Below are 15,986 nucleotides of genomic sequence, written 5' to 3' on the forward strand. Positions count from 1 at the left end.
GAAAGACCAACTCCAGTTTTGGGGCGAAGTCAGTTTTAACTCGCACACATCCACTCTCAAATGTTTTACATAGATGTGAATATTCAAAAGTAAAACAATATGAGTTTTAAACGTTTATTTAATTGAGCAAAACTTTTCAAAAATAGACTCTTCATTTTGAAACCCCTGAGGCGGGTTGGGTTTAAATGTTTTGAACAGTGACGCAACAATCAGTTAAGTGTCAGTCTTAAAGTTTAGGAACAGATAGCAAATAAAGCACAGTGTTTGTGATAAACAGGCCAACGTATCTTTTTATGCAACACACTTATGACAAGTGACATCATTCTCAGGGGAAGGGAACAAAAAGTTACTTCGGTTTCCAAGTACACTGCCTTGATAAAGCAGTTTGGGGAGGGCCAAAAACAAAAATCCAGCTTAAGGGACACCTGAATGTTTGTCTTGTTTCTGTGTCCCAGGATTAGGTTAGTTCTGGTGGAGATCAGTGGAGTTCTTAGAACAGCAGGGTTTCTGGTCTGATGTGGTCACACTGTGAGCAAGGGTGTGAGGGGGGAGTGGGCATCTCCTCCTCTTCCATTGGCTGATTTTTTTTTTTTAAGAATGCAGTATCGCAGGATTTAATATTGGCATGTTTAACTGATTCCTCAGAACTATCACTTTTTTAATGCTTTCCAGAAATGACTGAAAATTAGTCAAAGAAGTTAAGGAAAACATTATAATGAAGTTTTAAGACTATTAGAAATGAATGAAAATATCAGTGAAATCTCATTGGGGATTTATGAGTTTGGCGCCCTTTATCAAACGTTATTTTAATGTGCACTAAAAAATCTGTTTTTATCATGCAATTTAAGAACAAACATGAAGGTTAGAAAATAACAAGTGTAATATTAGACCCCCCCTGTTCGTGCTTTCTTTCATTTAAAAAGTAGGATAACAATAATCAGATGTAATTTTTTTTCTTGTCACACCTTAAACAGAATTCTTTTGAAGTCAACCCTCTCTGCATTCCTGATATTTGCCATGCTCTCCAACAGAACACTACACTAATTGACTTCATCACAAAGTGAACACACAGACAGCAGAGAATATCTCTTTGCTGTTAAAAGCAGCAAAATTAAGGAATTAACGATACACACATGTAATATAATATGCCGATTAACAGACTGGTTTAGAAAGACTGATTTCCACCTTTATAAACTATGATCAAATGCTGGCACTCTGCCAAAGAGCTGAAACGCCTGATCAAAAGTGAAGGTCAGTATTATCACCACCGTGTCCAGTATAAATGAATATTAACCCACATTTTCCAAAATAATAAACTATCGGTGATTAAATTATCAGTAATGTTAATTAAATGAAATCTAGCAAGACTGTCTCGCCAATGTACATAAAAGAAACACTCAGGTTTAACTGTAGATAATAAAACATTCAGATGAGAATAAAAAACGGGTCATCAGTTTGAACTGAAGATAAGTGACGGTACTAATTAGCACATACTTCGATGACATTTTCAATCTACCAAAACAATGATCACGTTCGTCGGCTCAACAGAGGCAACCCAAATAGCCGTGTCTGATTTGATCGTAAATGCGCCCTCTCCAACGACACGTCGTTGGGTGAGTGGCAAGTCCAACCAACTGATTTGTTGACGATGTCCTACACTATGTCACGGTATTCCACGCCCCACTCCCTGTCTAAACCAATAGAAACTCAGAAAATAATGTCTTTTTGATATAAAAGCTACAGTCCATCCACAGATTTGACAATTCTTTTCTGGGTGAAACACAGTTTTAATCGCTTTTCTTGTAAAGAGAATTACTGTAATACAGCTGCTTACAGTGTACTATGGGAAAAGAAAATATCTGGCTGCTGATCGTTGGGATTTATTTTATCAAGACCTGCGCTCCTCTCTCAAATACCACTGAATCACCCCTTTCCAGTAAGTATTAGCCTACTATTTCAATGTATGTTTTTAATTTTGAAAATGTCCCTAATGAAAACGTAAGTCAGCTGTAATAAAGAAATGAACAGATTCATGCTTCAAAGACGGAATAGACACGATTTTCAAGAATAACATGAAATAGTAATATGTTTACAAACGTTTCGTGTTGTTCGTGTTTTTGCATCATTCATTTTATTTATTTATTTTTTTTTTTACGTATTTACTCAAAGCCTTTCAGTGACATTATTGTAAATAAACACTTCAAGTCTTAAGAGATTCGTGAACATAATTTTTCCATGTCATAGTCTTAATGTTTTGATTACACAGTAATTTTTGTTTTGTTTGCTCCTCTGGCTTTTTATGAGTATATTCTGTCAGATATGTTCTAAAAAGTACAATATAAGCAGCACTGCTGATAAATCTGTGCCATTTCTCCTTCCATAAAAAGCATCTTTATATGTAAATATTACTCCAGTAATATTTACATATGCATTCAAGGCCAGCACATTTTACAATGGGATATCTTTTCACAGGATGTTTGATACTGTTAAATTTACACTGGGATATGTGTCTTCACATACCGATGAAAAGCCACATTTGTCAACTGTGACAAATCGTTCCCCAAGAGAAAAGTTAAACTGATATGTGATGCAGCTGTTTAAAGGGGTGTTAGATAGACTCTTGGGTCAGAGTTATTGTGTGTTCATAAGAGAGAAGATAGTGGGACCTGAGAGACACACTGATCTGAGGCCAGATGACAATGTCAAAATGGTACTGTAGAGGTCAAGGTCATGGTGGTATAGGAGACATTTTATTTTTGTCTTTGCCTCTGTAGAAAACAGCACTGAGACTGTAGTAGACTACAGTGATGTAGAGTCCAAATTCTCAGTACGCACTGCAGAGGAGCCAGACGAAGACGTGTGCTACCTCATACCTGGGAAGCCTGAGACTATTGCACAATGTAACTTCAATACTGAGGGCCAGACCTTCTTGATAATACACGGATGGTCGGTAAGTTTTGAGAGACTGTGAGTGTGACTTTGAGAAATAAAATCCCTGACATACAGTAACGCGACGTAATGCTTTCAATTCATATTTTACGCTCGGTGATCAGAAGTTTATAGTTTGTGACGGCATAGAAAGTCACTGAGGGTTAAAGACAGTTTAGCTTTTGAAAAACGTTTTTGTTTTCGTGAGATTTGACCACCTCTAACACAGAAGCTGTTTACATTCAGGTGAGCTCACTCAGACTCTTGTTTACTGGTAGGTGGCTGGACTTTTTGAGAGCTGGATCTATAAGCTCGTCTCAGCATTGTTTGAGCGAGAACCGACCGCAAATGTCATTGTGGTGGATTGGCTGCATAGGGCAAGCCAACACTATCCCACCTCAGCTGAAAACACCAAACTGGTGGGGCAAGATGTGGCAAAGTTTGTCAACTGGTTAGAGGTAAGTAACACACATGATGAAATGCACGAAAGACATTATAGATGTTCCTTTCGGTCCCAATATAAGTTTAAGCATGTATGTAATCCTCTTTTACGATTGTTGTACCAAACATAATTTTTGTTTTCCCTGAAGGGCTTAGAATACCCTCTGGATAAGATCCATGTTCTGGGCTACAGTCTGGGAGCACATGTGGCAGGGATTGCAGGAAACTTAACTAACAGCAAAGTTAACCGAATCACAGGTCAGCCGCTTTTAATAGTGGGTATCTGAAAGGGATCTGCCTTACAGTGCAAAAATTCACACTCAGCTACATTACCCATGCTCTGGTTGAGAGCAGAGTGCTCTATTTTTTACTGTGTTATTGTGTGTTCCATTTTCACCCATAGGTTTGGACCCAGCTGGCCCAAGCTTTGAGAATGCAGATTCTCTCAGACGCCTGTCTCCTGATGATGCTAAATTTGTGGATGTCCTGCACACCAACACCAGAGGCACTCCAGACCTGAGCATTGGCATTCAGCGTCCTGTGGGCCACGTGGACATATATCCCAATGGTGGTACTTTTCAACCTGGCTGCAGCCTGCAAAACACAATGAGGATGATTGCCACCTATGGCTTCTACAGTACGTAATCATACATCAGTGAAGATCGTTTGTATACATTCAGAACGCAGTTATACAGACGCAGTTATATATATAGAGTCAATGAAATATCCCGTTTGATGGAAGATTTTCTCTACGCCACTTGCTGCACTAGATGTACTATGCAAAAAAGTCCATTTATCTGAATGCAGACAGTATGGGAATGGCCGTCATTAACTGTCTTCAGCTCATTGAGGGTCTCCTTGCCTTATATCCGATATAAGCCTTATTCTGCTCTCTTCCCATCACACTACAGACATGGACCAGCTTGTGAAGTGTTCCCATGAGCGTGCAGTGCACTTGTTCATTGACTCGCTCGTGAACCAAGCTCAGCAGAGCTGGGCTTACCGCTGTGGCTCTAAAGACTCTTTCAACAAGGGCCTGTGTCTCAGCTGCCGCAAGAACCGCTGCAACAAGCTGGGCTACAGCGTTAACAAGATCCGTACAACCAGGAGCACCAAGATGTACCTCAAAACCAGAGCGATGATGCCATACAAAGGTGATCATGAGAAGCTTTTTGGAACAGTTTGTTCAAATATTTTACGAAAGATTGATTTTACTCTTTTATAACACTTTCTTGTATAACCTCTTCAAACCACGTGGATCAGCAAAGCATGAATATATCTCCCCCGCATCTTGACTTTCTGAGCTGGCAGCTGTTCTTTGAAAACTGAAGGTCCTGTTTTTCTCAACAGTTTTCCATTATCAGATTAAGGTCCACATCTTCAACCAAAAAAATGTAAGCCTGGTAGAGCAGCCGCTGAAAGTGTCCCTCTATGGAACCCATGGAGAAAGGGAAGAAATCACTGTCACTATGTAAGTTCTTAAAGCATGTTCTCCTTTTACAATGTAAAATGTTACTACCAAATGGCAGGTCCAGTTGGAACACACATTCAAATGATGAAACTGTTATTTCTAATGGATTTGTACTCTGTTTTGGTTTCATAAAAATGTGACGAAGCATGGTTTAATGGTGTAGCTCACTGTAACTCATATCATTACCTGTCCACAAAAAAAAAAATCCTCCTATTTCTCTTTCTTGCTTCAGTACTCCTGTGTCAGAGGCCACTTATACTTGATCACCAATAGTATGGAAGTTGTAATGTTGAATATAGGCCTTGTAGATTTAGTTGGCATGTTTAGCTGTCATGTTAAATTTGTACATTTAAATGATATTTCATCAGTTATTATTGTCATTGTTTTCTTCTCTCTTTGGCTTCCTCAAGGCCCGGTATGATTACCAACACCACCATCTCTTTCCTGGTGACCTCAGATGTGGACGTAGGAGAGATTCTGATGATCAAGATGCAATGGGAGAAAGACTCCTACTTCTCTGGCTTCTTTGGTGCCAACGAATTCATGATACGTAGACTGCGAGTCAAATCTGGTGAAACACAAGCAAAGTGAGTGAAGCTATTAATTTTGAGTAGTCTAGTAATAAGTTTGCAAAAATAGTGAAAGTGGAGACAGTAGCATGTTGTCATAGGTCCCCTGAATGTCTTTATTTCATCAATCTCACAACCTTCTACAATCTGAAGCATTTATGTATTCCTTGCCCCAGAAATATATCAGTTAGGTTGCTGTGAGTGATGAGAATTACATTACCTTTAGTGACTCAACGAGCATCTCAGTGAGCATCTTTATGATACTTTTCACTTTTAGGGCTATTTTCCAAACCAAGGAAGGTGAATTTGGATACCTCAAACAGGGTGGGGACACTCTTGTCTTTGTGAAGTCCAAAGAAAATCCAGTGAGCAGAAGGGAAGAGAGGTGAGACAGAAAGCATTGTTATTGCTGAGGGATTCTCTAAATATGTTCACTATTTTCAAAAGTATGAAATGAATCAGCAAGGAGAGGATTTGAGAGCAGGGCATTTGTGCAGTAAAATACAGTATCTCTTTCCAACTTTTAGATTGGGATATCAATACTCTCTGAATTGCTTTGTTAGAAGTGCACGACTGTTTATTCGCAAAGCCATATGAACATAGTTAGACCTTAGCCAGCGTTCTGGTTTGTTTTAGATTCATTTAGCTGTTCTGTCCTTGGAGGCAGTAGAAAGTACACAATATTTACTCCACGTTTAACAATCATATGTGTGATTAACATGTGTGTGTGATGTTATGTTTCATTTTTGCAGGTTACACAGATTGAAAATGCATGGGAGTTTTTTCAAACAAGGTATGAATGAAGCAGAAAAGGAAATGAAGGAGAACTCTTGAGTATATGCCTTAACGCTTGGCATGAGTGAATTGCTGTGAAATTTGTAGATTTTGCACAAAGATCAAAATCTTATAGTATCCAGAAATGTTAGTAGAAAGTGTCAGATACACATAGAGTAAAGGCCATCAAATGCTGAGATCAACCTATCGTGTGCCCAGTATGACTTTGATAGTAGGACAGCACCAGCTCCATGATCAGTTTAAGTGACTTTTCTTGCATGGTTTGAGGGAATTATATTAAAAATGATAAATCAAAAAGTAGAAAGTATTTAGTGCTTACTACAAATACAATTGTTTAAAGTAAATAAATTTAACATTATTTGCTTAGCAATATGATAATACTGCTTAAGAAGCATGAATGAACATATTAAGCCTTGAAAACTGCTGTGGTCTGATGGTTTAGACTGTCTATCAGTGGCACTTAAAATGTCAGTTATGATTATTTCTGGAACTATTATGCTGAGTCATAGCTATCTTACCGGTGGAATTCGACATTCCAATCAGGAATTCAAAATAACTGATTTAGTCCTTGCAAGTATGGTGAAATAATACAATGTGTTTTGAAAAATGTATTTGATTATTTTTTGAGTTTATGCTTTTATGAAATGTTGTAATATGTTTTTGTTGTAAACCTATTCACTGTTTTACATGTATAATTTCAATGAGCATATATAAAAACTGAAATGATTATTTACATTTTAGCATGTTTAACTTTGATCTCCCTGCTTGAGCTGAGGAGACCAAAGCTGACAAAATGATGATGATGATGATGATGATGATTATTATTATTATTATTGTTTTCATTTGATGTGTGAAGTGTGGCACAGGTCACTTTAAGGGTGTTGAAGAAATTTAGTCATCATGAATTAAGTAAACACCCCTAGAGACCTCATTCTGATCGCTGAATATAATTTGTTATACATTAGCTAGCAAAAAATGTGGATTTAAATGTATAATATCTTCAAAAAAATGAATCAAAGCCTTCACAGTACACCTAAAAGGCTAGTTTCATGACCAATGACTTTGAAAAAGCTTCTGATGAGTATTTATTGAATAAATGCAGGTATCTTCTATTTTTGAACTGTATATATATCCTGATCATGGTGACTTAACAGTTTGACTTATTGTATCTGTAAATGTATCTTGCAATAAAACCACATGGCTTTAAGAGGATGTGCACTTGTGCAATATCTCAGTATTTCTAATATCTGAAAATGTCGTATTGCTTGGCCTGTGTGTTGTCTTTAGTCAGACAAGTCAGCTGTTTACATTTGGAGTTCTACTGGACTTACCAGTTTAGTTGTCTCATTGCTGCTAATAGAAATACACTAGATTGGCCTGGTGCAGCATATACAGAGATAACAATAAAGCAGTAACATCATAACAACAGTACTGATTGCATATTCAATCTATATAAACACAATCTTTGTGTAGCTCTTCAATTACTTTTTTCAGCAACAATATACTGAAGTAGATCACGCTGTGTAAGAGTGTGCACATTCAGTGACACGTGGTGTTGTTCTGGGCCATTGTATACTCAAACAGTGTCTACTTCAGGGAGCTCATCCTGAAAAGGGTCATTTGGGAGAAAAGAAAATCTTTTCCCAAACTGACACTGGTTCGGGAATTAGACCAGTCAAACAGTGCACAGATAACGCTGACGGACTGTGGTATCCATCCATGCCACATTTTGGACGCATCTAACTGAAAATCTATGTGTGTGTGTAGTGTAGAAAGAATCTGGTATCACTACATAAAATGAGATATTCACATCATGATCTCATTTTATGTATCTGGATCATTTACACTTCTGGAGATCTCTCATGCATTATCAGCATTCAAGGTGAAGGATAAAGATGAAACGAAAATGAAGACAAATACAGTGGCATTTCTGTTAAAAAAAAAAAAAGGATTATTAATGGTCTATCGTCTTCCTGCACAATTGACCCACAATCTCATCTTTGTTGGGTCAATGTGAATGGTTTTTTGAATGATTTTTAAACTGGAAATTCTCAAGGAGTAATAGATGATGAAGTAGAATGCCTGGCAGATAGACAATCAAGCCAATGAATCTTTTTCATGATGAATGGAGCTGTGTTCATCAGAGTTGTACTTGCGTACAGTTATAAATCAAGAGTTTCACAGCTATCAACATCAAAGCCTGTGTCAAATGAAACAAACAGAATTTGCAGTGATCCTTTTTAAAGGTTGATCATGTCCAGAGAGATGGAAAAGCTATGCATGTTATGTTTGTTCGAACAAGGAAAGCCATAACTTTACCTTTACATAGGTGAGTGGAGAAATATACATATAACCTTGCAACAACACACACAGTCCTACGGGGGCAAAACAGAAAGTGGAACGAAACAAAACAAACTTTCCATTGTGTACTCATGTTGCAAGGGAAGTAATGAGTGAGAGAGGAGTTTAGGAGTGTGTGTGTGCACATGAATGTTTATTGTTAGAGTATACGGTATGTGTGATGGCTGTCACGCGGAGCAAGCTGGTTAGGCGTCCTCAGACACCCGACTATGCAAACACGCTGATGTGGGCTAAAGGACACAGACGTTCTTACAGCCTTGCCCATAAATCCACATTAGACTCCCATGTGTTCTTCACGGTGTGTGCATAATACACTGGGGATAGCTCGGAAAATGGCCACGTCACACAGTATATGTAAAGAACTCCGTGTGGTTCAAATAAACCCGAAGCAGAACCAATGTGATTTGCCGTGACAGGAAATGTCTCTTTTTGAAATGGGAGAATATCTTGTTCTTGTTGATTCTGATGTTGCAGAAGTGCTCTGAAAATGAGTGTGTGTGCATGTGTGTGTGTGTGTGTGTGTGTGAGCGCGTGTGTGTGCGCTTGTGTGTGCTTGTGTGTGTGTGTATGTAAACAGGTGTCTGGGGGGTGGAGCTAATGTACTTTTGAAGGTTGGTGGAACACGATGACAAAATCTTGACACATGTGGAACAGATCTGCACATGGCAGACTTTACTCACAGCAGCTGTTCAGTGTCTTGGTCAATGCCCCTTACAAACTGGAAAGATATAAAGCATGTGCAGATCAACATGATTCATGACAAGATATAAATTAGATTTCTTATTCTGATTTTTAAAAAGGGAAGAATTTGCTGATGAGAGATGCATTTAAATGGATACGTTTTAGTGAGGTTGACGATAACAAATAATTGCTATGTATTTTATACATGGTCTGTGTAAACTTCTGTCATGGTGACAGGTAAGGTTCCTATGCTCTCTGGCTCTGTATTACTACATGCTGTTGGTATTTTAGGCCATTCAGAGGTTTATTACAGTACAGGCATGGGTTTGTTTATGTATGCTGGTACGGCATCTGCTGGTGCATGACCTATTTCATTAAGGCTGTAACACCCTTCTCTGTTCCTGTAGAGAAGAAGCAGTGACCTGAGCAGTAAACACTAGCACGGTTTAAAAACATAAAACAACACTGGTTCTGACCACACCGAGGACTCCACCTGCGCTCTGCATTGTGTTTCATACCCCAGTCATATCTTACATCTAGAGTGGTAGTGATAACTCTGAAGAAGTCATTGCACAGGAATGCAGTTTAGGTTGCATTTTAACTACATTAAGAAAACACAGTTTTGGCATCTGCTATATTTTTACAGAAGGTTACTGGTGACTGGTTGGGCCTCTCGGTTTCCACCATCATATATAGGTATGCATACAAATCAGTGGTGATGTCTCTCATTCAAAATATGTTTTTTTTTTTCCTTTTCATATCCCTTGTCCTTTTTTTGTCCTCTCCCCTCAGAGTCCTAGTGTTGCTCAAAGAGCATGCAGTGGGTGGGTAGGAGAATGTGCTACTGAACTTGTATGTTAGGCCTCCAGTCTTACTTCCCTATACACAACCAATCAGTGACACCTGAGACAATGAAGAATGCAGATATGAACTTTGTACAGAGTAACCAGGAGCAGAACCTTAAGTCTCTCTGAGGTAGTTTCAGTAAGCTCCTGTGGTACACCAGGGTATATCCACACCACGTGTGTTAACACCATCTAGTGAGACACAATTCAAGATAAATTACATTAAAAAAAACATATTACAAAATACCAAAAAACAACCAAACAAAAACACGACGGTGAAAAATGCTGGAATTTGCCGAATAGTAATTCTAATAACTACCATAAATTCAGTCAATGCAGTTTCTGTTGATATGTACAGAATATGACATGCCATTTGAAAATGATAGCTAAGAGAAAACCTCCAGTGATAACAGAGAGTGGTCTCTTGGATCTACTTATGATGTAACTGTCTCAGTTCTCGTCCACACAGCAAAGAGGGAAAGTATTTCTCTCGCTGACCCCAGTGGCATGGCGACTGTTTACACAATGCCTTCCCTTGGTCAGCTTTGGCTCTCTCAGTAGTGTGGTTCTTCTCCTGTTAGCTCTGCTTTCAGTCAGGCACTGATGACAGCCACCCTCTGTTTCTAATACATGGACATCTCAGAGGTATGACCATTACACTTCATGCAACAGACAAAGCACCTTATCATTCACCATAATTCAGTTAATTTTTGATGTTATTGATTTTCCTAATCCGAGAAAAATGTATAATAGATTGTTTCAGAATGTATTTATTACATATAGATATGTTTAGGAGTATTTTAGCTCTATTTCTATTCTTAATTCCAAAGAAGATATGGTGTTTTGAAAAATCAGCCTTTGCATACCTCTGAGGAGAATAAAACAAATACCATTAAAAACTTACAGGTGGTGGAAACTAATAAGCTTGAAACAGTAATTATAATGTACTTGTGACCTAAATTTCTGATGTGCAAGTATCTTTTATCGTGCACTTCAATGGTGTAGACCAGGGGTCTCAAACTCTGGTCCTGGAGGGCCGGGGTCCTGCTGATTTTTGTTTTCACCTCTTAGTTACCTGTTGATTTTCACCTTGAAAACAGGTGTGGACACTCTTCAGCCAATCAGAGATTCTATTTAGTTGATCTACAAGAAAAACAGCAGGACCCCGGCCCTCCAGGACCGGAGTTTGACACCCCTGGTGTAGACATTCCTGATCAGCAACATCATCATCAGTCTATCAAGCGAACAATAAAAGAAACAGTTAAACGAAATGCTGTTTGCAACCAGGGTTGTCTGTAACCCAGTGGCGCTATGAGGATGAATGCTTGTCTGAGGGGCAGCACTACAGTCACGCCACCGCCTGGAATCATGACAAGAGGTCAAAGCAAAGCAGAGAAGCTATGCTTGGATAAGCAGCAGGACTAGAGAGCAAGACAGAAAAAAACGAGAATGACAGAGCAAGAAAGAGTGTGTGTGTGTGTGTGTGTGAGAGAGAGAGAGAGAGAGAGAGAGAGAGAGTGAGAGAGCAAATGAAGTCTCCCATGCTACCGGAGTGAAAGATGTGTCACTTTTGTGTCCATATAAATACGCACCACAACAATGCCATGTGTCACTGCCCATTATCCTCAATTTATGTTTCTGGGTGATGTGATTAACATAAGTGCATTTCTTAGGCATCCAGTCAAGGCAGATGAGTAAAAATGAACACAGCACCACCTCATTAAACCAACATTACACAGTGAGACGTGTTCTTGTAAAACAGACTTCCAAGATCCTAGGGAGAGTGTTGTAGATGCCCCTCAGTCAAAACATGTTCTGGGGCAATCAGTGTACTGTAAGGCAAACAGCCAGCAGAAATGTTAAAATCATAATGATGCTATAATGTGAATGTATTTCAAAATGATTCCATAAAGCAACAAGAAAAGTCATACAGGGCATCCAGACCAAACTCAGGATCTTCCTAACTGCCTTTCTGCAGCAGATGTCCGTGTTGACTGGCATATATGGGAGATTAGCCAGGCGAAAACCTTTGCATTATGAACTATAAGAAAACAGATTCACTGTTTCAACATTAACACTTACTCAACTAAATTATGCAGGCTACATAGAGAATATGACGAGTTAACTATCAACTACCAGCTATTTTCAGGTAAGAGGACTCTGTGTGCAGATCATCTCAAAGTTTTGATGAGACGCACAGAAGCTCATGACACGGAGCGAGTTCATTCACAAAGCCTGGAACATATGAAACTATTCCACAAAAGAAAGATTCATTGTGAGGCATGTGTATAGTGTCAGAGGTTGTACAGCATGTCATCTGCTTCTCATTCATTCTTGTGCCCCATCATCTTTTCTCCAGCTGCTTGGGGGATTGGCAACTTCGTTTCCAAAGCTGTAGATGTTGCTCTCAAATTTGGCCAGTTTCTTTAATGAAGTCCTCACTGGCCGTTACGTTTCTTACCATTACGTCCCTGCTTAGATCCAGCAATTACTAATAACAATCGCTTAATAATTGTTATTGAATATTAATACACATGCATATTGAATTTTACTATATTGAATTTTACATCGAATCAAATATAAATATAATTTTTCTAATCAAGTAAAATTTCATGGACTCCTCGAGATCCACAGCGGGCAATGGTACAAAACTGTGGTCACCATTACACCTCTGAATAGAAGAACTGCAAAGAACAACTCCATGGTGGCGGGGCTTAACTCTCTTTAAGTTAGTTTCAGTGTCTTTCTTTTGAGATGATATGAGCGGGCGCTTTGCCAGGCTTTCACATACCGTTCTGTGTTTACGTGAAGCCGGGGAGAATGTAACTGAACATTTATAAATGGCCCTTTAGCTACAACATGTTTGACCTCTGTGGCATTTCATGGGCTGTTTGCTTTGTGTACTTTCAGGTGTATACCAGGTAGGTTTGAAATGCATGGCCCAGCTTACACATTTATGTATATGGTGTCACTAATTAAGCAAATAATGAAAACTGCCTAAAAACTTTCCTTAAAATGAAACCATGTATAAAGGATGTTTAACACAATCATCTATGTAGTAGCAGTTTTAATAAAGAGATCAGAGTTTCACATTGGTAAAATATCGCCATTAAGGGTATAACCATAAGGATAGTTTTACCCAACTATGAACTGGAATTCCTTTTTCTTTTCTGTCTGGTCTTTGGCTTAGTTTGCTGATTCTCAAGGCAAATGAGTACCAGGGGACTGAGTGACACCAAAACCAAACATCTTGAAAATATAAAAAATAAATCACAAAAATCCTTTCTGTACATTCACAGTGATTGCTTTGTAATATGTTTGAAGAATATGTACATTTTCTGATGGACAATCACATTTTTGAGGATAAACAAAGTTACAATAAATAATCTAAATGAATTCCCATAGGATGGCCTGGGGTCCAGAAAAAGCCCTAGGAATGTAGTTTAGCAGTCAGACTGATAAGTGCTCAGTGTCACGCCTCTGTTTCCACCTCCCCGTCTTCTGGCCAATCAATGCTCTGTTCTTTAATCAGTGTTATCAGCCCATTATTTGATCATCACATACATCTATTCCTTCATTATCTCGTTAAGTCCCCTGTTTAAAGACCTCTGGCTTTCCATCGGTCAATTGCAAAGTCTCTTACGTTTGTGAGTCTATTGAACAGTCTATCTAACCCTCCCTGATCCTGTTTACCACCTTATTTCCGAGTAAGCAAACCTTTTCTCTGTTTGCTCCCTGGTTAGGCTCCCTGTGCCTTGTTAGGCTCTCAGTTTCTGTGCATTGACCTTGGCCTGTTTCCTGAGTTCTGATTTTGTCAGGCCATTCCTGACCTGTTTCTTCTGTATTGTCTGTAATTGTGTCCGGTGACTTTCTGTTTTCATGACACTAAGAACGAATTTGTCTTCGAATCCAGGAAATTTCAGAGGACAAATACTTTATTTATATGTCAGGGAACGAAAAAGACCCTTCCCATGCAGTAAATGGCTTTATCACAGAACTCCTGATTCTGCCCTCCTGTTAAACTAAATTTCTGTTAGGTTTCTGTTAATCTCTAAAGTTCTGTTCACTGCAGAAAACACAAAGTCTACCATTTTACACCTGTATCCATATTTCATCTAGGAATGAAGAATAAAAAATACTACCTTGTTTTTTTGTTTGTTTTTAGTTTCATCCTGTGGGGGAAAAAAATTTAAATGGGTTTCACAAGTGTTGCAGGAAATAACTAAACCAGCTGGAGTGTGTGCACACTGTTAAATGACTTCATTTCAGATTTCAGTTTGTATTGCAGTTGGGGTCCTTTAATGGATGTAAACTTTGTACGCAGAGTAGGTTTTGATTACAGACTGTTGTTTAATTTGGTCTGGAAAGCATCAGAAAGGCATACAATTATGCAGTTGCGGAGGGCAACTTTCAGCAAAACAGTAGGGCAAAAGCAAGATTCTTGAAATGTTGTCTGATAATCCAAGCGTAATTAATCACTGTTTGCCTCAGCATCTCAAGAGCACAACATATCATATTACACAATGTGGCAGCAACAGACAAATCGTACTAAAGAGCAAAATTTTTGAGTCTTGTTTCTTTGAACTTGCTGACATCTTTTATGAGGAAACTCATCCTCTGTTTCAAGGAGCTGCACTTGCAGTTATTACTCTGCAGTTATTACATGGATGAAGCATCTTATCTTGATTGGGATCACAAAGCACATTACTGGATCAGTATCATTAAATACTGGATTAAACTACTTCCTGTGCTGACCCCTATTTGGCTTGGTTTTGTTTAGTGGTGAAATAAACAAATAACAACAATAAATAAGTTTATTAACACTAAACAAATATCTCCCTTAAGTAGCAAGATGAGCTGACTATCAATAAATCCCTTTCACCCACTATGAAAACACATAACATATCCTCATCAAAGGTTGCCTCGCTCTACACTGAAAATAATTATTCTGCACATTCCATTTAAGAGAGACACAGTGCAACTTGGTGCTTTGTTAAAAGTGGGTAAGGGGTTGTTGTCAAAGATGTGTTCCAGAAAGCTTGTCTGCATTTCAAGGTTAAAATGTGCCTCTAAAATCCTTCAGCCCAGAAATACATCCTTGACGTCAGAGCCATAGCTCATTCTCAACTCTCACTCAAACAATGGCATGTGTAACACATGGAGAAAGCCAGCAGCTCCAGAACACCCAACACGTGTGTTTAAGGGGCTCAAGAGGGAAAATGGCCAATGAGCTACTGCATAGCTCTTGTGTCCATACCAGCAAGCATTAGATCACAAAGCAAACAGTCCATTCTATTTTCTTTCCATAGATTCTTTTTGAGCTCTACTAGGAAGTGTTTAGATCTTTGCTTTGTGTCATGTGACCCATAGCGTTTGTATTGGTGAACACAAGCACTGACATTTAGTGGCACCACAAGAACTGCATGCGGGTTGTTGAGGCACTGTCTCAACATGATGTGAGAGTTTAGCCTAAGTGTATTAATTAAATTGTTTATGCATAAGGTTTGAAGCCACAGCTATTAAATTACATATCCAAATGGCCTAAATTTCAAAACTAGGCCTTGTTCATGGGCAAGACATATTTGGATCTTGCCATCTTTTTTCTTTTCAGTGTTGACAAAGACATACTTCATTAGCTCTATTACAACTTTCTTGCTGACCTTGTGTCGCTAGCAAGATGCTGTAAAGCAGAGGGTAGCGTCCCAGTGCTGTTATTCTGTATATATCAGCACCCATGGAACGCCTCTTGTCCAATCAAATTTCGCCTCTGTGACATTCCGTCACCGAGCTGGGATGTAGTCCACGAGAACTGTTGAAAAGGCCTGTTCTACGCTATAGCTTGCAAGCAAAGGGTATTGTCTACAGTAGAGTAAAACAACAAATATGTCCATTAAA

At 38.7% G+C, this 15,986-nt stretch overlaps 1 protein-coding gene across 1 annotated transcript; it reads left to right on the forward strand.

Moving 5' to 3' along the window:
* Positions 1-1,842: 1,842 nt before the first annotated feature.
* Positions 1,843-6,243, forward strand: LOC115812194 (lipoprotein lipase). The gene is made up of 10 exons (XM_030774679.1): positions 1,843-1,936; positions 2,775-2,950; positions 3,207-3,386; positions 3,519-3,627; positions 3,773-4,006; positions 4,281-4,523; positions 4,720-4,840; positions 5,251-5,427; positions 5,687-5,794; positions 6,162-6,243. Exons 1-10 carry the CDS (start codon positions 1,843-1,845, stop codon positions 6,241-6,243), a joined length of 1,524 nt encoding a protein of 507 aa, XP_030630539.1.
* The last annotated feature ends 9,743 nt before the right edge of the window (positions 6,244-15,986 follow it).

This window comes from Chanos chanos, chromosome 5, assembly GCF_902362185.1.
Source record: "Chanos chanos chromosome 5, fChaCha1.1, whole genome shotgun sequence".
Lineage (NCBI taxonomy): Eukaryota > Metazoa > Chordata > Actinopteri > Gonorynchiformes > Chanidae > Chanos > Chanos chanos.